The sequence below is a fragment of the Camelus ferus genome, chromosome 27 (assembly GCF_009834535.1).
Source record: "Camelus ferus isolate YT-003-E chromosome 27, BCGSAC_Cfer_1.0, whole genome shotgun sequence".
NCBI lineage: Eukaryota > Metazoa > Chordata > Mammalia > Artiodactyla > Camelidae > Camelus > Camelus ferus.
In genome coordinates this window covers 8,171,777-8,196,324 of record NC_045722.1, presented here as the reverse complement: position 1 = coordinate 8,196,324, position 24,548 = coordinate 8,171,777, and the positions used below count along the sequence as shown (strand labels likewise).

General features: G+C 49.1%; 1 protein-coding gene across 1 annotated transcript in view; it reads right to left on the bottom strand.

The window, feature by feature from the left end:
- Nucleotides 1–18,199: 18,199 nt before the first annotated feature.
- ARNT2 (aryl hydrocarbon receptor nuclear translocator 2) overlaps nucleotides 18,200–24,548 on the bottom strand; it is a 163,904-nt gene continuing 157,555 nt past the window's right edge. Inside the window, exons 18-19 of the mRNA XM_032469156.1 lie at nucleotides 24,040–24,176; nucleotides 18,200–22,436 (exon numbers count right to left, since the gene is read on the bottom strand). Of these exons, the coding sequence (XP_032325047.1) occupies nucleotides 22,338–22,436; nucleotides 24,040–24,176 (236 nt within the window). The 3' untranslated portion in view covers nucleotides 18,200–22,337. The remainder of the gene's footprint in view (nucleotides 22,437–24,039; nucleotides 24,177–24,548) is intronic.

The following is a 24,548-nucleotide window of genomic DNA, read 5'->3' as shown; positions in this document are numbered from 1 at the left end:
ACAACGGCCTCCCAAAGATGTCCACGTCCTAATCTCTGCATCCTGAGAATATGCCATCTTACAGGCTTTGCCAATGTGATTAAGTTAAGGATCTTGAGATGGGAGAGGATTCTGGATTATCTGGGTGGACCCAATGGAATCACAAATCCTATACAAGGGAAGCAGGAGGATCAGAATTGGTAGTAGAAGATATGACAGAGGAAATAAGGGGCTAGAGTTACTTGAGGAAGGGGTCTTTATTTTTATTGAAGTTTAGTTGATTTACAATGTTGTGTTAGTTTCTGGTGTATAGCAAAGTGATTCAGTTATGCACATACATATTCATTTTTATATTCTTTTTCATTATAGGTTATTACAGGGTAGTGAATATAGTTCCCTGTGCTATACAGTAGGACCTTGTTGTTTATCTATTTTGTATATAGTAGTTAGTATCTGCTAATCCAAAACTCCTAATTTATCCGTCCCCACCTCCTTTCCCTTTTGGTAACCATAAGCTTGTTTTCCACGTCTATGAGTCTGTTTTGTAAATAAGTTCATTTGTGTCATCTTTTTAGAGTGCACATACAAATGATTTTGTATGATATTTGTCTTTCTTCATCTGATGTTACTTCACTTAATATGATAATCTCTAGGTGCAGGCATTATACTGCAAATGGCATTATTTCATTCTTTTTTATGGCTGAGTAGTATTCCATTGTATAAATGTACCACAGCTTCTTTATTCAATCACCCATCAATGGACATTTAGGTTGTTTCCAAGTCTTGGCTTTTGTAAGTAGTGTTGCTATGAACATTGGGTTGCATGTATCTTTTCAAATTAGAGTTTTCTCTGGATATATGCCCAGGAGTCGGATTGCTGGATTATATGGTAAATCTATTTTACATATTTTAAGGAATCTCTATGCTGTTTCCCAGAATGGCTGCAAACCCTCTCCAGCATTTATTATTTGTGGACTTTTTAATGACGGCCATTCTGACTAGTGTGAGGTGATACCTTATTATAGTTTTGATTTAACTTCTCTGATAATTAGCAATATTGAGCATCTTTTCATGTGCCATTTGGCTATCTGTATGTAGGAAGGGGCTCGAGCCAGGGAATGCAGGCAGCCCATAGAAGCAGAAAAAGACAAGGACCAGGTTCTCCCCTGAAACCTCTTGAAGGTACCTGTTTGTCAACTCCTTGGTTTTATCCCAGAGAGACTAATTTTGGACTTCTGACCTCCAGTACCATAAGAAGATAAATGTGAGTTGTTTTAAGCCCCTATGTTTGTGGCAGTTTGTTACAATAGCCATGGGAACTTATCGAGTTAGACACATATTCCAACACAGCTCCATGGGATCACAGTGTCTTGGAGAAATTTCCGTAGGAAAGGCTAATGGAAATGCTGATACACTTACTCTTCTAAATAAATACCCTCCATAATAGCATGGCTCCACCTTTTTGATTAAGTTCAGTAAATATTTATGGAGTAACCAATGTCAGGCACTGAGATGGTTAAAAATGCAGTGAACCATGTGCATTCCCTGGGGGTGGCTCCCAGTCTAGCAAAGGAACAAATATGAGCCCACAGATCTCAGGAATCGAGGCAGAAAATGCACGTTCTCTGAGGCTCCCCGTGCAATGGAGGGTGAAAAATAGGGAGACATCACCTGGGTCAGGAGGGCTAGGGAATCGATGGAAATCGGTCTGAATTATGTCCGCTTGAGCTTGGGGGTGGGAGTAAGGAGGGCGGACAGATGAGGGGCTGGGATGAGCAAGGGAGGGGAGTAGAGATGCACTAAGTGTTAGGGACGCACTTGTGTCCCCCAAGATTCGTAAGCTGAAGCCCTAATCCCCAGTGTGACTGTAGTTGAAGACGGGGCCTTGAGGGAGGTAACTGAGGTTAAGTGAGGTCTTAGGGTGGGGCTCTATTCCAATAGGACTGGTGTCCTTGGAAAGGGAGGAAGAGACTCCAGAGAGCTCTCTCCCTGCGTGAACATAGAAGGGAGGTCACATGAGGTCACCATGAGAGGGTGACCGTCTATAGGCCAGGAGGAGAGGTGTCACCAAAACCAGCCCTTCTGGCACCTTGATCTTGGACTTCCAGCCTCCAGAACCATGAGATAGTAAGTTTCTGTAGTGGAAGCCCCCCTAGCAAGTGGTGTTCTGACACGGCAGCCCGAGCAGAGGCAGACAGACAGCCACAAGCAGTCCGGTGGGACTGGAACACAGGACGACCCGAAGGAGGAGGAGTGAGGTTGGGCGCGTAGGTGGGCCACGCTGCACACTCGCTAAAATATTTGACTGGGACGTTGGAGAAAACACAGTCCTTCAGAGGCTGACCTGGGGAAGAAGACGAGTGAGGAGCCGGGTGAGAATATTTTGGGTCAGCACTGAGGGGTGGCCGTTCCAATAGTATGTCTATTAAAAATGGGCCGAGCTGCAAGTCTAACATTTCTGGAACACAGTGAAAAGAATTCTCCTCTTTTCTCCCTTCAGCACTGGAGCAGTCGAGGTCAGCAAGGTCCAGCTCGTTGCCAGGCTGTCTTTAGAAGAGGGAGGCCAGGGTAGAAGACAGGGGAGGGGGATCCTCCCCTTCCCAACCCCCAGCCGCCTGCCAACCCCCCGACACACACGTGCACACACACATGCACACACATGTGCACGCACACGTGGATGCCTTTTCTTGTCAACCCCTAGCCTGGGGTGCTGTTTGGACTTGGACCCCTTTCCGGGACAACCCTCCACCCCTTGCTTGCACTATTAATCCAATTGTGGTCTCAGAAATGCTGAGACACAGAGAGGGAAGCAGGTGCTCGAGTCCCGCCTGGCTTTCCCTGCTACCCAGAAGGGCCCCCCCCCACACACACACCCTGGACACAGCTGCACACGCTCCAGGGTGACCTGTCCATTGCTTTGGTTTGGTGATCAAACACCACAACAGATTTTCTCACAGGCTGGAAATCTGAGGGGGTCTCCAGCAGTCAGTTCAGTGATGGGGCAGCTTGAAAGGGGAAGAGAAGTCAGTCGTCAGCATAGAACATCCTACTTCTTTTTCCTAGAGACACACGTTGGTCCTAGCACATCACGTCTAGGAAATCCCAGAGATCTGCTGTTCCCTAATTCCCAATCTGTACCTCCCTCATGCTCGCTGGCTGTATGCACACAGTGTCATCCCACACCTCATCCAAAAGGAGCAGATGACTCGGAGTCCTTTGGTCAGCTCCCGGATACGCCCTCACGCATGCAGCTTGCTCCAGCCTCTCCCTGTCTGTCGTTGTCACGGCTGCCTGGCAGTTCCTCAGGTCCACGTTCGTGCCGCTGGAGAGGCAGCACGTCAGCAATGCCCAGCCACATCTCTCTGGTGTGTGAATACAACTTCACTTTTCTGTGACTGGACTCAGTATGGTTCCAGAGATGGTAGAAGACTTGTTCCTTCACTCGGTTCTTCTTTAAACGTTAGTATCTTTTGGATCAAATTTGAGACTCTCCTCATGTTGCTTCCACTTTTCAGCTCCCTGAAGGTGGTCTAATTTCTAGGGGAACAAGAAGTATCGTGGCACAAGAATGCTAGCCTCTGTCCTCACCAGCTTGCGTTGTGTCGAGTTTGGCAAACCAGGAGGTGGGCACTGGGGGCGAGTACTGGCCGCTGATGTCCGTGGCCCCTATCTTTGGTCACAAAGGCTCCTGAGGTCGTCCTCGTTCTGACCCCACACCGCTGACAGCCCACCAGCCCTCTCAGCATTTCTACATCCCCCTTGGGAAGAGGGGGACTCTTCCCTGACCTTGGCTGACTTTCTGTTTAGGCGCTGGACTGCTTGACTATGAAGAAGGCACAGCCTCTCTGGTTGGCGATGCCCACGCACACCGGGGACTGTCTATCACCACACCAGGGTTGGTGTTCCATGGGATGACCAAGGACCCACCTACATCTGTACTTCAGTCTTGCCCATCTGATTCTCCTCTTCTGGTCTGCTGGTCAAACCCTCACCTCCTTTTTGGGTGCGTAGAGAAGGAAAAATAATTTTCCCTCAACCCTTCTGTGTTCTTGACTGAGACCCACCACTGCCCCCTGTAATAAAAAGGCAAATTAACAGGAGAAAAGCAAATTGAATTATAAATATATATAAACAATAGCCCTAGAAAATATGAGACTCAAAGAAGTGACTGGAGCAGGAAGTTTTTATTTCTTTTGCACAAAGAAACAACAAATTTGTGAAGAATTGACAAAGTCAAGAAATTTGGACTAGGGGCAATAAGATGGTGAAAAAGCAACAGTATTTGTATATTTTTATACAGCCTTCTCGGCCTTCAGTTTCCTGTCTCTGGTGACAAGGACACCTTCTACCTTCCTTCACGGGGGGGCAACTTTCACGTGAAAGGTTTACTTTCTGCTTTCAGGGGACAAAGGAAGGTCAGGGGGCCCTTCTCTCACTGGCTGTTTCCCAAAGTACCTTTAACTCAAGGTAATTAACACACCCAAACGGCATATTTGAGGGTGACACGTTCTGAACCCTTGCAAGTTAAAAGATCACTATTAGGTCACCATGAATCTTCTGTACCCAGTGGGAAGTAAAAACTGCCCTCAGCCCTCCGAGCTTGGCTTTGTATTTTGATGATCTAGATCCTAGAATGCCTCAAAAATTGTTTTGAACTTTCAATAAAGGCTGAATCTCACGGAGTCCCTTCAGGGTTGTTTCTCTGTGTCTCTATGTAATCTCTCTTTCTAAAGGCTCTTTCTGTTCCCCCCCAGAAGCAGGCTATACAGAGGCTCTTCCTGCTTCCTGAGTGGAGAGAGGGCAGGGAAGGATAGGGTAACGGGATGGAGTGTCCAGTTTAATATTAAGTCATTACTTATCACACAAATACAACTGAAATGAATAATTTTGTGGGTCTAATTTTTTTCTGTCCATTGAGTAACTTTTATACCATAAACTCCAGCTTCTAAAGGAATGGATCAGAGGGTATGGAGTGTGCGTGTAGGTCTGCAGGGCTTTGATCTGTTCCTCAGTGACAGTCAGAAACCTCAGTGGTCTTTTCCAGGCTTCATGGGATCAATGCTGTACCACTGAGATCAATAATGACCACTTAGTGGAGAAAGGACAACACACGTGGGTCTTATATTTTTGTTCTTGAGATTGTTGCATAACAAGTGTTTCAAGTAGGATCCTTGTGCAACCTTGACCATGTGCTTGTACGATAGGACGCGTACATCAGGGCCCGCCCAGCTCCCGACGCCCCAGCTCGCTACCTCCTGCTGGGACCTCGTCTTCCACCTGCAGGCTCTGCCCGGAACCATCGGGCCAACGTGCTGTTCGTTCTCTGCATTGAGCTTTTCTGAAACCTAGATGTCGCCTTGGGACTGAGGTCTGGGGACCAAGCTTGTATCTTTTTCCTGGTGTCTGCACCCTCGGGGTTGGGGGGGGCGGCTAGTCCTCACAGAAAGGGCTCCTGGCTTCTGTCTTTGTTTTACCGCTGAACTTGATCTTGCCGGGCCCCCAGTGGCTCCAAAGCCAATGGACACTTTCCAAGCCAGATATTATTACTTGACAGTTGTGTTCTTTGACACTGCTGATGCTACTTCCTTAATACATATCTGTTCAAAACAAAAATTATGGTTCCCTTTTGGCTCTCTCGAGTATTGGACAAAAATTGGCATCAGCACTACTGGAAAAGCAGTTTGCAATTTATAAATGTACTTTATCGAAGACTCATTAAAAAAAAACTCTTTATTTCGAAATAATGACAGATTTATAGGAGGTTGCAAAGAAATGTCCTGGGAAGTCCACGCACCCTTCCTCCCTCTCCTCTGCCCCTGTGTTTACCTCCTACATGGCTACAGACAACATCAAAACCATGAAACTGACATTGGTGCGGCCAGTAGAATTTATTCAGATTATCCCCAGTTCTGCATGCACTTGTGTGTGTGTGTGTGTGTGTGTGTGTGTGCGTGTGTGCGTGTGTGCGTACAGCCTTGCGAAACCACAGCCACAGTGAAGATACTCAACTGTACCATCTCCACGACACCCCCTCCTGTTACTTTATAGCCACACCTGTCCCTCCCTCCTTAACCCCTGGCAACCACTAGTCCATTCTCTGTTTCTATAATTACGTTATTCTATGAATGTCACATTAATAGAATCAAGCAGTATGTATCCTTTTGAGATGGGCTTTTTTCACTCAGCAAGATACTCTCAAAGCTCATCCAAGTTGCTGCATGAATCACTAGTTGGTTCCTTTTTACTGCTGAGCAGTGTTCCATGGTATGCATGTACCACAGGATTTTCTACCCATTCTCCTCTTGAAGAACAGCTTCTAGCTATGATGAATAAAGCTGCTATGAATACTCATTTACAATGTTTAAAAAAACTTACAATTTCTTGAGTGAAAAATAAGTCTTCCCTTCCCCAGGCTACATACCCAAGAGTGCAATTGCTGGGTTGAACGCTGAGTCCACTTTTTTCCGGTTTTGGAAGGAGCTGTAGAACCACTTTTCACAGCAGCTGCACCATTTTGCATCCCCGCTAGCAATGTCTGAGCGACTCATCTTCTCCGCATCCTTGCCAGCATTTGGTGTTGTCACTGTTTTCCATTTCAGCCTTTTGGGTAAATATGGAATGATAGCTGTTTTAATTAAGTGAATTCTCCAGTGTTTAAAGGCCTCACCTTGTTAATAGGAAAGGCTTGGCTTATAGCTCTGAAATAGCCCAGATCAAGGACATCTGTCTACTGCAACAGCCACGGTGCCCACAGGAGTGTGGGAAATACTTTCTGATTCCTCCTAGAGCTTTTCCCTCTTAGTCACCTGGATCTTTTCCTTCTTCTGTAGGCCTTTCTGCCATTAGAACCTCAAGGAAGGGGAGAGGAGGCTAACACCTAAAACAGCACAGTTCCTTGTATAGGAAGAAGAAGAGTATGGAGGAGAAGAAATTCTAACCAAATGGGAAGAAGCAGAGAGAAGCATCTGACAAATGGAAGAGGGAACCTCAGAAATAATTAATTCATCAAATATTGTGTATCCACCAGGGGCCAGCTAATATTCCCAGCTGCTGGCTTATATCAGTGACCAAAACAGAGATCCTTGGATCTCTTGGAGCTGAGAACCCTGCCCTCATCCCAAATTAGGAAAAATGAAACAAACAAACAAAAAGATATAAACCACTTATAGCAAAAAAAAAATATATATATAGAGGGAGCATCCAAGAATAGGATAAAACTTAAAATGATAAAATATCTCGAAGAAAAACATAGAGGTAACCACTGTGACCTGGGGTTAGGCAGAGAGAGATTTCCTGGCCAGGAACACCAAAAGCGTCTTCACTAAAGTAAAGATTAATCATCTGGACTTTGGCAAAATTTTAAAATTTTGCTCTTTGAAGGCTGTTAAGAAAATGAAGTGGTGTATTAATACGAGGGAACGCTACTTGGCAACAAAGGGGATAAAGCGCTGATACACACCACAACGTGGGGGGAAGGGCATAGCTCAAGAGGTAGAGCGCGTGCTCAGCACCCAAGAGGTCCTGGGTTCAGTCCCCAGGACCTCCTCCAAGTGGAAATCAATGAAGAAGCCTAATGACCTCCCCCTCAGAAAAACACACCACAACATGGAGGAGCTTGGAGAACCTTATGCTGGATGACGGAAGCCAGAAACTAAAGGCCGCATTTAGTAGGATTCCATAGACATGAAATGTTCAGAATAGGTAAGCCCATACGGGCAGGAAGCAGCTTAGAGGTCGCAGGGGTTAAAGGGACGAGGGGGACAGGGAGCCACTGCTCATGGGTCTGGGGTTTCCTTACAGCATGATGAAATGTTCTGGAATTAGTCACGATGGTTGCACAACCTTGTTTATAGACTGAAACCACTAAGTTGTACAGTTTAACATGGTGAATTTTACGGTATGTGAATTTTATCTCAATTTGAAAAATGCAGTGGGTAGTCGTTGGAAGTTTCAGTAAGGGCAACTCTCATCCTCTTTCCAGAATAATCCTCCTAAAATCCTCTCCTTCCTATGTTGTTTTTTGTTTTTTGGGTTTTTTTGATGACCAGAAAATGAAGGAAGATGTAGTTACTCTGTAGCTCCCTGCTTCTCCCACAGGGGCTGTGGCTGACACAGGCTCTTGCCCACCCTGGCAGTGCCAGGCCCTCTCTCTGTCTTGGGTCAGCATGGACACTTCTGGTGATGCTCTGGAATATGTCCATCTTCATCTTGTCTGAGCTGGAAATACCCTTTTCTACCCTTTATTCACCCAGTTAGAGAATCACCTTTACAGGCTGTCACTGTCGCTGAGAAACACAGACATGGCAGCCGTGAGTGCGCGTTTCTGAACTGGAGCTAAGCCCCCTCCACATGCACGTCGTACTCCGCCCGCGGGTGACCTTCTCCCACGCCACGCTCAGCTCTCACCTCATGGATGTTCTGAGCCTCAGACGCAGCGTGGTAGCTGTGACCTAGCTTTCCCCAAACGCCCTCTAAGCTGGGTAAAGGACGAAGGACTTTATTTCTGTAATCTGAGTGGATCCCCCTCTCTCTAGACTCAGTCGGCCTCACTGTCCTACTGTTCCTCCAAAAGCCATGGTCCTCTCTTCTTCTAGTCTTCAGATCTCGACGCAAATCAGATAGGCCCATACGGACGCAAATAAATAAGATCAACCACCTGTGATTCATAGGTCCACACACAGACACTGAACCTCTGAACACACTTCCAAGGCCAACCTCTGCCTCTCACAGGTGTTTATGTGTTTGGTCCCGCCTAGAAGAGCCCAGGATTGAGCGTCTCACCAGACTCACAGGGACTGGGTCAGACAGTAGGGGACCAAGGACCTGGCGATGACATCTTGTCCAACTTACCAATGAAGGGTGACTCAGGCCTTCCTTTAGACGTCTTCCTATTCTAATATCCTCCATTTATCCATAATCGTCTGAGAGTCTCCAAGGTCCATTAGAAATGTTTTCTGGGATTTGCTCCACCCTTTTGCATTAATGACATCCCTAAAGGTCAAAGGTGTAATTGGACATTTAGGTCAACACTCTGACGTCTGTGTGTTTGTGGGACATATCACCATGCTCTCCAGGCCAAGGAGGGACCTGCAAATGGAGGGTAGCAGCGCCCATCACTGCCTTTGATTAATTTCCATCACTGCCTTTGATTAATTTCCTCATGTTCAATCCATCTACAAACATGCTTTGATGACTTTCCCAGACATTGTGTCAGAAGCAAGAGATACAGAGATAATCTCACCCACGCCACAGCCCAGGAGATCTGTCCATTCTAGGGTATTTCTGGAGCATAATCTTGTCCTCTTATAGATTATGTAATAATATTATAATAATGGATTATAAGATTATGGAACCTTATAGATTCCAGAAAGAAAAGAATGCAATATTTTTAATGCAAAACATAAAACAAAACAAAAGGAAACCAACCCTTGAACATTTTCAGTGAACCTATTAGCCTCAAACCATGTGGATTCATATTTTTTTTGAGAACAACTGGTCTTTCTCTCCTTGTTGCATGATTTTCTTCGCATGAGCCCTGCTCTCTTCCCTGATAGGGACTGTTGGGCAAGACGAGGCAGTGCTGGGTTTAGGGATTTATCACCTTTGCTCCTGTCCCTTGAGGTTTCTCCATTTTCCTATTTCCCTAAATAAGCCGTACTTCCTGCCTTGGCCCCATCTCCTTCCTTCCTTTCGCCTCAGCAGATCACAGAGGGGGAGCTGCCTTTCTGGAAACTGCCTTCTCTTCCATCTTCCATCTCCCAGTCAATCCCATTCTAATTCCAAAGAGCAGTGCAACTGGTCCTTAGCATCCTGAGAACCTCACTCTCCACTTGAGGTGCTGGCTCCCCTCCCGCCTCCTGGGGTGACGTGCCTGTCACTCGGGGTCTGAGGCCAGCTGTCCCGCACCTTCTGTAAGCACTGCGTCCTCTAGATCTGTGCAGTTGTGGTGGCAGTGGTGGTAGCAGATGGCAGCATCGGAAAGGAGGTCCTAGGAAACAGACGTAAACCTCCCACTGGGCTATTGTCGTGGGACTACCTTCCTCAGGCCTTTCCCTGTCCAGAACTGAGGTGGCCCGGCTGTTTGCTCTCTCTCCCTGGCCTGCTGCTTCTGCATCCCGTCCATCTGGCGCTCCAGCTCACGCAACTGTTGTCTCCACTCATCCAATCGCTCCTCAGGACCTGACACATACTTTCCGTGGCCCCCACGTCAGCAGCAGTGATGTTTTTAGCTAATCCTTGCAATTCTGGATATTCTGTTTGGGCCTTCGCGCTTCCGAGACAGCGTCCGGATTCCTGTGTGTTTTTGTGGAGGGCCAGGCAACTGGAACCTTCCCTCATCCCTTGCCCTGTGTAATGCGCTGACTACGTCCCCTCAAAATATATCCAGGGTCTCACCCCAGTACCTGTGAGTGTGACCTGATTTGGAAATAGGGCCTTTGCCGATGTAATTAGGTTAAGGATCTTGAGATCATTCTAGAGTTATGGTAGGCCCCAAATCCAATGACTGGTGTCCTCGTAAGAGAAAAAGGGAAAAATGTGAGACTCAGAGACACAGAAAGAAGGCCATGTAAAGGAGGAGGCAGAGGTTGGGGGCACGCAGCTACAAGCCAAGGAACACCAAGGACTGATCGGCGGCCCCAGAAGCTTGGAAGAGGCACAGAACTGGCTCTCCCTCAGAGCTTCCTGAAGGAACCAGCTCTGCTGAAGCCTTGATTTCAGACTTCTGGTCCCCAGAATGGTGAGAGAATTAATTTCTGTTGTTTTAAGCCAACCAGGTCTTGGTCATCTGTCACAGCAGCCTGAGGAATCTGATACCCCAGGCTTGCTCTGAAACGGCCTCTGGCTTGGAGCCCCCCGGGCACGCCGAGCCTCGGGCCTCGTGCTCCACGGGGGCCGCCCGCCAGAGTGTCTGCCCCGGGCCTCTCCCGCCTTCTCCGCCACAGGGACCCATTCAGCGTTTCAGCCACCCCACCCTCCTCAGGGTCCCTGGAGGGTCCAATGAGACAGGAACTCTTGAGTTTCCTCAGGGGGGAAGCGAGATTGCTCTCCTCAGAAAGCTCCACCTCGGCGCCTCAGGGTTTCCTTCCCTGGGCCAGGCTGCCAGGCTGGCTCTGCGCTCAGTGCGCCTCCCTCCCTGGCGTGGACTCAGGGCGGAACGTGCGTGTTTGACCTGGTCAGGCTTCTCTGGTTCATAGCGGAAGGGTCATTCTCCACACATCTGGTAAACTCAATGTCCTGTCAAAATTCCCCAGCTTCTCACCGGGTATTTGTGGGTCTAACGCTTGGCTTTTTTCATCTAGAAGATCAAGCTCAGAGGAGGTTTCCTCTATCTCCAAAGCTTCTGGGAAACAAAATAACATTCTTCTGAACTTCTGGACTCTGGACCCCTTGTCCTCATCTGTCACCTAAAAACGTCAGTCTCAGTTATCACTGAGATCCTCACCAGCACTCACCTCCTGTGGTCCCACGAAGTCCTGTCAGCATCTGCCTTCCTCTCCAGGGGCTCTGTGTGCCTTCCTGGAAATGTTGGGCTTCTGGGTAGGTGACCAAATGTCCTGGTTATCTTCATTTCTAGGACATAGGACTTTCACAGCTAAAATTGGGAAAGTCCCAGGTAAACCAGGATAAGTTGCTGGGAAAAATAGATTTCTTTGAGGATAAAGTCCTTTTTTACATGGATGGTATTAAATATTTCTAAAATTTAAATTTTTTAAATTGAAATGTAAAGATGAAATTCTTTGTATGCATAGCTTTAAAAATATTTTTGAATTTCTTTTTTTTTTTTCTGATAGAATGAAGTGTTTATGTCTTGATTCTTTACTTTGCTGCAGTGTTTGTTAGAGACGGTCTGCCTGAAGTTGGCTTCTTCAGAAGTATAATCTTAGAAAAATATTGTGAAAAGGAGTGTTAAAGGGTCTTCCCAGAAAAGACTGGTAGGAATGTGGCACCTCCATCTCCCCACCTCCACCCCAGAGCTGTACAGGTCTAGAAGATACAATACTCATAGGACACATGGGACAGCTGACCTCAAACACCAGGGAAGGCCATGCCTGACTCCAGGAAGTGGGATTGGTGAGGAAGACGAAGACTCAGCGAGCTATGATATCAAGCAAATAAAGTTCCAACAGAGGTAAGTGTATCACAGCCTCACAGGGATGTGTGGGAGAGACTATAAGTTACAACGTAGAGATACCCCACCAGGGAGCGAGGGAGCTGGGGTATTGATGCCCCTGCACCCATTGGTCATTGGTAAAAGGCTGTTCTTGGTGGGATGTAAAAATCTGAGGCACTCCTGGCTCTGTGTGCTTCGGCAAAGTAGAATCCAGCAGCCTGAAGTCAGTCCTTTGACAGAGACCCAGATTCTGGTGCCTGAGAGTGAAAGCAGAGAGCTGAGGTGTGTGACTGTAGGCAGAGGTCGGCTGGCAGCTGCTTATGTCTCTCCAGCAGGACAACAGACACGAGGACCTCTGTGGTCTGCTCAGAAGGGCAGTGCTCCCTCAGCCCCATCACGTGCCCTGACTTTCTTGTCACTTTCTGACATCATGCTGAAGCTCAGCTGCTGTGGACCCTGAACCTGTGTTGTCTCCAGGATCCTTGGGCCCAGGGCACACTGAGGACTGGCATTCCCATCTTGGCCTCTGCCGCACAGCCCAGTCTCCTGCCTCTCTTCCTTTTCCTCTTCATCTTCAGGTTATCTGTCTGGAATATGCAATCTCTCTAGTGCCTGGCCCAGACATCACGGGGTTGCCTTCTCAGGTGGCAGGAAGTGCCTTTACTCAAGAGTTTTCAAGTGCTCCCTGTATGCCACTCTTTAGGAATCCCTGCTGAGCCTGATCCAGTTTAGGCTAAACACCATCCCTCTCTGCCTGTTTCCTCCCTGTCCACATACACACAGAAGGAAAAAATAGCTCAGGACAATTCCTACAATAAAATCAGGGGCAAAGCTTGACGCTCCCACCATCAAGGCTCTTGCTTCCCGAATCCTCCTGACCTGGGTCCTCTTTCTCTTTCCCCCCATCCCCAGCCAATCCCTTTCCCTGGAGCTCAGCCAGTTTTCATCAGGACCAAATGCTAACCACATCTCCATCCCAGCTCTCCACTGCCTTCTGTCCTCTCCATCTCCCAGAAGCAGACAAGAATGGAAATCCATGTGTGCCTGCCCATACCCAGGACAGAGCTGGGGTTGAGACCTATCCAGGAGCCTCCCAACCTACCATCCGTCATTAGGGACTCACTGCAGATCTGGATAATTGATGAATCTGCCTCTGCCTCTTCTGCTAAATGCTTGTGACCCACGGCCAGATGAATTCCTTATCATGTAAAGACTGTCCACTGAGTACCATGTACTGTTCAATGTCCTGGGCAGAGACTGATCAACAAAAAGCCTGAAGCAGCCTCCGTGGAAAGCCTCCTCGGCATCACACCCTAGATCCTTTTCCTCGTCTTCCGTCCCACCTTCCTGGGAGCCGCCCCTCTCCCTGCGCTAGTGCCCGCGCTTAGGAAGAGGCTCTCTCCCACCTTCACCTGATGACTAGGAAGTGGGTGGGCCTGCTGGTCTCAGAGTCACTTCGTCCAGGCTGCGGAAAGTGAGCCTAGGAAAGCAGTAACTCCAAGGGTCTCCAGCATCTCCTGGACGTTTAAGATCCAGCTCCTGGCTGAGCCGATGTGACTCGGTGACTCTCCGTGTCTCCCACAGGCAGCCGGCAGAGCCATGCCTCACAGAAGAGTAGCTGGGGGTCTTAGGCACCACCGAGGTTTCCAGTAACCCTTGTGTGACATCATCACTGACATAGCTCCGTTCTGTGGGCCCCGCTTAATTCAAACATGGCCACGATGAAAACATGGGGGCCATTTAGGGATGTGGGAATTCCTTAAGAAACACAAGTCGATGTGTCTTTTACCATCAAGGTGCCTCGTGGAAGAGAAATGCTCACACACGGATAAATTGCTGTGATGAAATGTTGTTTTCTCTTCCTCATCTGCGCCAGGTCACGTTTCTTTGTTTTTGGCATTTTTATTGGACTCTGAAGTGAACTGTGTGGGAAGAATTAGGAGCGGCGCTGCAGGACCAGAGGCAGGCTGCATTCCAGGCATTTTAACCCGGTGTCCCACCGAGGGGCGGCATACCTAGTTCATGATTTATCAGGGTCTTGGGCTTAGAGATGGGAACCCATTAAGCGCTTTCTGCAAAAACTGAGCCAACAAGCTGTGAGCCCGTGGGGAGGCTGCATTTCTAATGGGCCCCGTGTGGGACCTGTTGGTGAAGTCATGCTAATCACAACCTTACAAGCTACTCTGCCCTTCCCCAACTCCCCTTGCCCGTCAGTGTGGGCGCAGGACGCGTACCCGCCACCTCAACTCTTAGCACATCCTGGGACGTCATATTCTGTTTGCTCGTCTCTCTCCTCGAGGGAGGGGGCTCCGAGGGCTGTGCCCAGCAGGTGGCAGGTGCCACCACGTGTTTACCGAGAGAACATGCTTGAGACGGTTTGTGGGAGAAGTTAAGTTCACAACTGTTAGGCTTCAAATTGGCAACAGGAGACAACCTTATCTTCAGCCAACTGTTTCTCTCCATGCTTCGGGAGGGAGGCTGGGAGGTGGGCGATGGAAGTCTAGGGGACCAGGATGCGGGATGGGGGCTGGGGCTGCAGCTGCGGCTTCCCTCCCCGCCCTGCGGCCCGAGCAGACCCAGTCCTGCCACAGCCCCGCGCCTCACCCCTCCCACCGCTTCCTCCTCACTAACCATCAGTAGCAGGAATTGGAAAAATACCTTTCATTCTTCATACTTCTCTACACTCTTTACTTTAAAATAATGAGTGTACATTACTCGTAAAGTCAGGAAAAGAATTACTGTTGCTCCATCTGAGCCAAGAGTCTATTTTTGTTTCGTTGTCTATTTTGGGGATTAGATATAGACTAGAGGTGACGTACCAGCCCAAGGCCTTTATTTACTATTTCTTCTCCCGTCCCCGCCTGCCCAAGCTCCCCCTCCCCCTCTGTCACAGGTGTGTGCAGCCCTGGGTCTTTCTAACCACTGCACAAAGGCACGCTTCTAAAGGCACCGAAATTCTAAGTATTTCACGATTTCATGGTAGCGTGGCTAGCCATTTATTTTCTTATTCTGACAGGCAATTTGCTTTTTATTATTTTCATAACTGTATAAGCAATATATAGTCTTTGTAAAACATATAATATTAAAAATTACAAGGATAGGAGAAAAATTCACCTCAGAGTCTGTCATGTTGCAACTGCCACTATGGTACGTCTACACATCTTTCATGCATGTAAGTGCAGACATAATTTTATATAAGGTGAATGCTGCATACTGATGAATGACATAGATGTTCCCCAGCTTGCACATCTGTTCCTCTGTTACTAGGCTTGCCTTAATTTACACTATTCCCTGCTATAAAACGTTGCTGCAGTAAACATTCTTACACACCTTCCTGTGTATTTCAAGACTTCCATTTCACTAGGAAGGGTGTCTAAATGTGAGATAGCGGAATCAAAGATACGTTTATTTTAAATTTATACATATTGCCACATTACCCTCAAAATAAGTTGTAAGAATTTACGTTTCTACCAAAAGTATGTGAGAAAATTCTTTCCCACGCGCTCTTCGCTGTGGCAGATAGAATCACTATTTTGTGCTTTTGCTAATCCTTCAGGGGTGAGACATGCCATTTCACTGTTAGTTTAACTTGCATTTTCCTGACTACTTCATGAGATTAAATCTCCATTTTTTTCATTTACTGATTTATGTTTAATTATTAAATATTTCTATTACATAGCGAATTTAAGAAAAGTAAAACATACTCATCTGCTCCTCCTCACCAGGATGAAACAGCTGTTTAACATTTGGCCGTACGGCTTGCCTTTTTTCCCCCTGTATTTTCAATCAACACCTCTCTCTCCCTTTCTCTTTCTTCATCTGTTTTAAGGAATTCAACCCTACAAGCCCCTCCTCACCTCTTACCCGCTCCATCCAGAGTCGTACCTATCAATCAGTCCATGAAATTCTTTTTTAAAACTTTTACTATGTATCTTATTTATGCACAAACAAAATACGTACTTGCCTTGAGTTATAAAAATATGTACCGTCTTTTAAATTCAGCATTACATTTTTAGAATGTGTGCATGGTGCAACAAGATGACCTTAAGGGCTGCAAAATGTTCCTTTGTGGGACTAAATAAGCTTATTCATTTCTCAACTGAAGGGTGCCTAGACCTGTTCCCCTGTCTCACTGCTCCAAGAGGGATGACTCTCCCACCTGTCTTCTTGTGCACACGTGGGAGCTTTGCTAGGACAGACACTGAGCGTTGGGGGTCACTGAGTCACACGGTTGGTACATCTTTGATGTGGCGGGACATTGCCTAATATTTTCCAAGAACAACTGTCTTTAGTCTCCCACTTGCAAGGGAAAAGCCCGTTTCCCTGTATCTGTAATCACAATTGCGTTACCAGACTTAGTAAATCTGAGTGACAGACGTTATCTTGCTTCAACTTTGCGTTTCCCTTAATCACTCATGAAGTTCAGTCTTTTCTTGTATGTCTAATGCCACTTGAGTTCGATGAAGTGACAGTTCAAACTCTGGTCATTTATCTATTGAGTTGTATTTTTCTTAACGATTTTTATGAATCTTCTTACATCTGAATATTCTCTCTGAATATCACTTTGTTGGGTATATAAATTGAATTGCAAATATTTCTGCCAGTTTTTAGGTTGTCTTTTCCATTTCTTTAAGCTGATTATTATTATTAATTTTTAGTGAGCTCAAATATAACCATTTCTTCCTGTATGGTTTGTGGTCTTTGTGCCATGTTTAAAAACTCCTTCCTTGACTTAATTTCATAAATCTATTTTCCTAGATTTTTTTCAAGGTATTTTACGTATGTTGCTTTTTGACACTCAGATGTTTTCATCCGTGTGGAATCCATCTTTCACATATTGTGTAAGATCAAGATGTAATTTCTTCTTTTCCTTTGTATTTCCCCCAGCACTATTTATAGGAAGTCTGTCTGGCCCCTGTGATTTGTAATGCTGACTCTTTTGAATGACAGTCTCTGGCTCGCGTTGGTGGCACGTACGGCAAATAATCTTTTCTGAATGTGTGTGTATTTCTTGGTTCTTGGTTGTGTTCTGCCATTCTGCCAGTCCCATAGTTTTAATTATAAAGTTTCCAGGTGCCTGGTAGATTGGCTGTTTCATCTTTTTCCTCCTTCTCTTCTTCCTCTCACCTTTTTTTTTAAATGTTGTATTACACTGGATGTATTGGCCTTTCTTTTTCTTTTTCTTCTTAAGTAGGAAATTTGGGGTCACCTTGTCAATTCCCTAAAAAAACTCTCCTGCAATCATTTTCACATCAACTTAATTCAGATATAATTTATGCAAAACATAACTTAAAGAACCCACCTGAAGTGAACAGTTTCATGAGTTTTGTCATTTGAATACACCTTTGTGACCTTGAATTTTTAAAATCCAGCTTGTCATTTTATTCTTTTGTAGATCATCCTTTTAAGTCTAGAAACCAAGACATCTATGCTTAACTCAAGAGCACAAAACTTTCTCTCATGTACACTTTAAATATGTGTAGTTTATTTTGTCAGTGATAGCTCAGTAAATCTATAAAAAATAGCAATGCTCTATGTTTGATGGAAGAGAGTTTCAGAGTGATTTTAGTCTACTATTTTGCTAGACTCCAAATGGTTCTCTTTCAACAGGGAAAGATTTGAATTGTTAAGCATTTACTAGAGGCTTGAGCATATTAAAATACGAATTTAATTTTGGAAGAATTTAAAAAGGAAATAATAAGAGTGTTTAAGAGGACAATACATACAGGGTTTTGTGATGAGACCTGAGCTCAAATCCTGGTTCTGTCATTTCCTTCCTGTGTGTTCTTAGTTAAGTCACTTACCTTCTCTGAGTCCCAGTTTCTTAATCTATAAACCAGGAATAATATCCACAAAGCATAGGTTTATAATGATTCACAAAAAACACTGTTTGCAAGGAACCTTCTAGAGAGCCTTGCCTAACACACAAGGCCAAGAATTATTAGTTTCCTTTTTTACTTCACGTAAGCAGACCCCGACAGGGACACTCTTTAGCATGCGTTTTCTGGCTGCAACACAACACGGCCCTCAGGAAGGAGAGAGCTCCCAAACTCCAAGAGTAGGTTCTACAAATCGTTCAGTTACAAAGTTGGCCTGGGCTGTTCAGTGTTCAGAGCAAAGTCATTTTTATTGTAATGAAATTTTAAAAGGCAGTTACATTAGTTACACATATACACAACTGACTTAATAACTGTTAGTCATAGAGCACATTCAAGAAATACAAATGATTTATCCACAGCACAGTTCACATCCATAAGAAGAAAGGCTAAGAGAGCAACGATTAAGTGCTTAAACTGCCCGCTGAAGCTTGTCTGTGGACTCTCTCGGTTCGAAGGAGAGCGAGGTTGTTAGGAAGCAAGCTGCCCTGTTCCCACGAGACCTGCCTTTTGCCCCTTTCCCCTGTATGTGAAAATGGGCCTGCAGCAGGGTGCGACGCCTCTTTAAAGTGCCCCAGACCCTAGGCAGCCAGGCCCCTTAGTACACAGCAGGAGGCTCTGGTCGGGAAGCGGTGGAATGGCATGGGGCTGCCCTGGCAGGTCAGGTCACAGCGACCTCATGACCAAACCCATACATTCTATGAAAACAGGGAGCGTTTCCATCCTGCCTTGCTACTGGCTGGAGCTGCTAGGTAATCGGCTTGGTCTTGCTTATGTGACAAGTCCTAACCATGAGGGAGCAGGTGGGCCTGGGGAGGAGAGGCTCACTGCTGGCCCAAGGGCTGACGTGGTGGGAAGGGTACACTACTCACTTCCCAGGGCCAAGCCGAGCCGCAGCACTGATACCGGAGTGTGGCTTGTCTGGGGAACGCACAGCCCCTTGATGGGCACGGGAGGTTTACACTCCCTGCTGCAAGTTCCGACAGCTGTCAGAATCCGCCCCCGGCTGCAACAGGTATTCATGAAAGATTGGAAGGGGTGAATTGGACACACTGGGGAACGGAGGAGAATGTCGCTGTTTGTGATGGCTCTACCACTCCCTGAAACCAGAACGAAAGACAAAACTAGTGGGGAGGGATAGGCAGGCAGGGCGTTCTAGAACCTCCTTAGCCACTGTCGAAGTCACCAAGTCCTGGCTGAGCCTCAGTGTGGCTACATTCATGTTCTCACCCAAGGTTCAGGCAGCCACTGCATGGCCCTTTAGGGTGGAAAGCCTTCTGCTGGCTCGGCCTAAGGAAAGCCAGCCAAAGGCCTAGTAGATGTGAGATGAGGTGTGAGTGAGGAAGTGAGCCCAGAGCCAAAGTCCTAAGTGCCCTTCCCCTTCCCAACCCAGCTCTGCCTCCATCTCCAGGAGGAGAGGCGTGCAGGCTAGGGCCTGGGCGGGGGCCACACTGATTTGCACAGAGTCCATGTGCATCCTGGCCTGACTGGGCAGGACTGGAGAGGGAGGTTCTTTTACAAACTGGGATAATTAGACCCTTGAAGGATTTAATTCTTATTCTAGTTTGTCTCAAAATTCCTTGGGGAGAGAGTTCCTCCAGTGTGGAATCCTCTCGGTCCTGTCCGTTTGCTTAGTGGCCACTGATGGCTTCTAGGAAGCACAACCAAAAAGCGGAGTGGAGAGTAGAGAAGACAGAGAACTCGAGTCGGCCAACCTGACTGCAGTCAGAGTCCCTGCCGGTGCTCACGAGACAAAGCGGGAAGAGGGGAGGGGGCGGCCTATTTAGCTCTGATCCTCCCCCACTGAGGCTTTCAGTCATCTACGAATCTTAGCCTTCGAGGACCAAGAATTTGAACCCTGGATGCTCGTGTAGGTGAGCGAGTAGCGGAAGGTCCCTGGGAGCAGAGCTCTCCTCCCACGTCCTTTTGCAGTCCCCCAGCGCCCAGCACAGCCCAGGTGTGCGGCAGGCTCATGGTCTGTGCGCCAGCCCAACGTGCGCACCTAGGAGAAGCCCCCGGTTTCATCCAAAAACTAGAAGGAGAAACAAACATAAGATCCCACTCCCCCGCCTCCCCCGACCTCAAGCTTCCAAACCTACAGATTAAAAGCCACAGAGAGTCTGTTTTCATTTCACTGAGAAACCATTCCTGGGTCCAAAAGCTATTTTTGTGCCTTTTTTGGAAATAACTAAGTCCACTGCCTGGGGCAAGCTCAAGGTTGCGGAGGCTGGCAGAGGTGGCCCCAGGGGCAGGGCATGCCCGGGGAAGCCCCTGCTGGGTCTGGTCCTTGAGGGTGTGAGGAGTTTCAGCCATCTGCCGCTCTCCCAGAAGCCAAAAGGCTCCTAAGTGTAAGAGGACAGCCTGCGCATCTAAAGCCCAAATCCAATCACCACTGTATACAGAAGGATTAAGAGCCACTCTAGAAACTGTAAAGCCAGTGTTAATGTAGAGCCTCGGAGCTGGGATCACACAAAGCTGGCTGCCAGCCGTAGACTTCTTACCGAACAACGCCGGACGTTTAGAGGGGGGGCTCCCCAGGCACGGCAGGACACATGCTCCCATCTGGGCACCGGCAGGGCTGGGGCTCAGCTCAGAGCTCTCAGAGAGCAGAGCGGACACTCTCCCCCGGCTCCCTCCTGCAGGCTGGGCTCACCCAGCGCTCAGGCAGCCTGGAAGCAACTCCACTCAGCCTGGCCCTCCAGGGATTCGGGGTGGGGTGGGGGGTGTGGGAGAGGGACACACAGGCCGTTTCTGAGCCAGGTGCCTGAGGGATCTGCCTGAAAAAAAGGCTTTCCCAGTGGGTGGGCTCCTCCACCGGCCCTGAAGCAGCCACGTGAGAGTCGGGGAGCTGATGGGAGGGCGACCACCAGGAAAAGGAGAGAACACCAGAGTTTCTCCCCTAGTGTATAGGGCATGGGAGGGCGCAGAGGTAAGTCAAAATGGGATGGATTCTTCAACTAATCTCAAATCTGAGGGAAACACAACAAGCCAGGGACCAGGGCTCCGAGGTCAGCCAGGCAGAAGCTTTTTACTCCCATCTTGAGACCACGTGAGGAATTCAGGGCCCTGGTGAGTGTGGGGCACAATCAGAACTGGACCCAGAACTGGAGCCCGATCTCCCACCTCACAGACCTGCACTCTGTCCCTCCCAAGACGCCACTGTCCCCTGCTGAAGAAAGGAGCTCAGGCGGCCTCGGGGGAGGTGTTTCAGAGTTCCCAGCTCTGCGCGCGGGGTTTGCCCCACTGCCGTCTCCAGAGGCTGGTCCGGGGGAAGCATGTGCGTGGCTCAGAAGGGCCAGGAGGCCGGGGCACCCTCACACGTGCACAGAAGGGCCTGGCCTCTGTGGGCTCAAGGGGCGCCCCCTGCAGGCATCGGGAAGGGATGAGAAACCTGGTGGAAGCTGGAAGGGCTGGGAACGGCTGCTCTCCAGACCCAGAAGTGGGTGGGTGCTCTCGGGGGGGCTCCCTCACAGGATGGGGCTGGTCTCTCTCAGAAGACGACTGCTCGAGTCTGCACTGGGTCCTGGGCCAAAGGCCTGACCTAGCAAAGTGAGCGGTGCCAGCCAGGGCACCTGGTGACACTGTGACGTGCCCACCTGCTCAGCTCGGCCTGTCTGCCCGGCGCCCAGGCCCTGGGCCAGGCCTCCCCCGGCCAGGGCACCGCCCAGCTCAGACAGGGCTGCATGTCTGGGCTCCCACTCTCGCCACACACCCTGGATTCCAGACACCACTCTGGCTGCACACGACAGACACGGGGCACAACACATCCATCAGGACAGGGATTCACGTCACACTGCACGAAGCACACACGTCCTACAGCACGACGGACGCACAGACAGGTGGCTGAGCCGGGGACAGAGGACCCCGGGCTGCCCCTCGCCAGCTCCTAGAACAAAGGCTGTGCATCCTGACTGCCCCTTTCCCCAGCACCCCCTGAGCCCCACATGGGCACAGAAGTTAAAGGCAAGAAAGAAGCCAGATTCCAGCTTCCTGGGCAGGCCTAGGGGCTACTGCTTGGGCTCTCGGCTGTAACTGAACTTTTTATAGGTGACAATTACCTGATATATAAGATGATTCACAACCAGATTTCAAGGACCCAGCGGGCTGGCCTCCCAAGCACACACAGGTAAAATACAGTAAATACAACAAACCCCCAGCGTCTAGCGGGCTCCTGGTCAGTGGCCGCGCAGCCCCGGCTGGGGGTTAGAAGCCGAGCAATGCCGTGCCGGGGGGCACACAGAGGGTGAGATGTCTTCTGCGGGGGGGTCCTGTGGCAGGACAAGCCGGGCGGAGGGGGGGCCCACTCACACGGGCAGTCGACATCGCAGCAGGTGGGGCACGGCACAGCGGAAGCCTCACTCTGCCCGCAGCTACTCGGAAAACGGCGGGAACATGCCCAGGTCGGCAAAGTCTTCGATGTTATAGTTGCCCGTCCCCTGGGTTGGGTCTCCTGGCATGGGTAGCATGTCCTACAGGAGAGAAGAAAAGAGAAGGCAGGGGAGTCGGCTCATCCTTCCAGCACCGGCACATCCCAGGAGCCCAGCCTGCCAGCCACCCTCACGATCATCTCTCTAACGGAGGTGTCCCAGGAATACGCCCTGCCATCTGAGGGGGCTCGGCGAGGGTCCTCAAATGCCTGAGGCCCTGGGAAGCTGTTCCCCCCACCCCAGGAGCTGTCGTTCTAGCAGGTAAACACAACTTCAGCACACAACCTTTGTCTCTTTAGAGGTGAGCCAGGACACAGGGTGGACAAGAGCCCCACTTGTGGGAGGATACAGCTTGGTTCCGAGCAAGGTACACACAGTCAATGATCCAAACGCAACAGCACTGCTATGCGGGGGTGGGCGCAGGAGGAGGGCCACGTGCATGGAGGGGCTCTGCGTGGCAGGTCCTCATCGTGAACATCCAGGCCAAATCCCTGCCTGGTTAGACTTCACTTTTAATAAGTCCTTCAAGGTCTTTGGGCCTCAGATTACCCCTCCAGAAAATGGGACTAGCTACATTTCAGTCCATTATGGCAAATTTCCCAAAGTGTGTTGTGTCAAATTCTTGGCCCATGAGATACACTGGGAGAAAAGAATTCTGTGGACAAATAAGTTTGTGAAACAAGGTGTACTCTGCCTACCTCCTAAAAATCCTTAGTCCTCATTAGTATAATAAAGGCTCTGATAAGTCCTGCAGTCAAGAAACTGAATAACTTTGTTTAGTCAAGGTTTCACAAACTGATTTCCCCAAGAATTCTTTTTAGCTGTGTGACCACGATGAGCCAGGGCTGAGCCTTAGAGATGGAGGAAAGGGGGGCAATCATCACAGGTCAGGGGAGGTCAGGCAAGGGCCTGGGTGAGGCACTTCTCTGAATATGTAAAAGGATTCTGCCCCTTTGGGGTCCTGGAGTGACATCTGAGTTCTAGACCTTTGTGAAGCTGCTGCTTGACCTCGTGGGAAAGAAGCTTGGAAGAAGGTGGGGGTAAACAGAAAGCTCTCCCTTGAGAAGGGGGATTATAGTCCTAGGAGTCTCAGAGCCCTCCCACCATGTGCTTCCTGCTCCATCCTCGCTTTGCGGGGCAGGCCTGGGGATCTGGAAGAGGATGGAAGGTGCCTGGGCTCTTGTTACAAGATGCTACTCCCTCACGAACACCCGGGGGGATGGATGGGGCGTCAACAGGTGCAGCCCCCCACGTGGAGCCTTCCAGAGAGAAATTCTGGCTGAAAGTGGAGCCACGAACACCCCGAGGGGGCCGAGTCCTGCGCTGCGGGGCTGCCAGCGGTGTCCACGGCTGCTGCACACTCAGGTCAGGGCTGCCCGAGGCGCTCGGGATGGGCCAGGGATGTCTCAAACAACGGAGTGTTGCAAGGTGCCCTGGTAGCCTCAACCAGCAACACCTGCGTTTAACTCAGGAGAGGCGCCAAGCCTCCTACTGCTGAAACTCTGAGTCAGGGCTGCCGCCTGCCCCAGGAGGGGCCAGAACTCACAATCGCTATCAGCAGTCGGTGCTGCGGCCGAGACCGAGGGGGAAAGGAAGCAGAGAGAAGGCGCCGGTACCTACGAGAAGGCGGTGCTCGCTGATTTACCTGGAACACTTCAGTCTGACCGGGCTGCTGGTGGGAGTGCTGCTCACCGCTCTGCTGTCCGTGGTGCTGGCTTTGCCACTGCGACCAGACTTCCGAGGGCCGCCCCTGGAACTGCCCGCTACTTTGTCCACTTTCAGCTGAAAGATCCGACGTACAGGACACTTCCTTTAGAAGCCATCCCGTGGCTCCGTGAGACCTAAGAACCACTGCAGCCCAGAGGGCCCCGCATTTCTGAAAGGTGCGGTCCATCCGAGCTGGCTGACTGTGTTCACCGTCCCCTCTGTCTCACACTGACTGATAAGAAGTTGGTTTTGCAGCTGAGAGCTGGATGGGTGAAACAGATATGGGAGGTTTCTGCCAAATGGTGCAGGCACTGGGCGGAGAGGGTGTGCCCGCTGAGGGAGCAGGGCCCACAAGCCTGAGAGCCCTTGGTGCCCTCTTTGGTCACTAATGGAGGCTCGCCCCCGCAGGCCATGTCTGTGGGCCGAGAAGGGAGAAGCAGTCCCTGC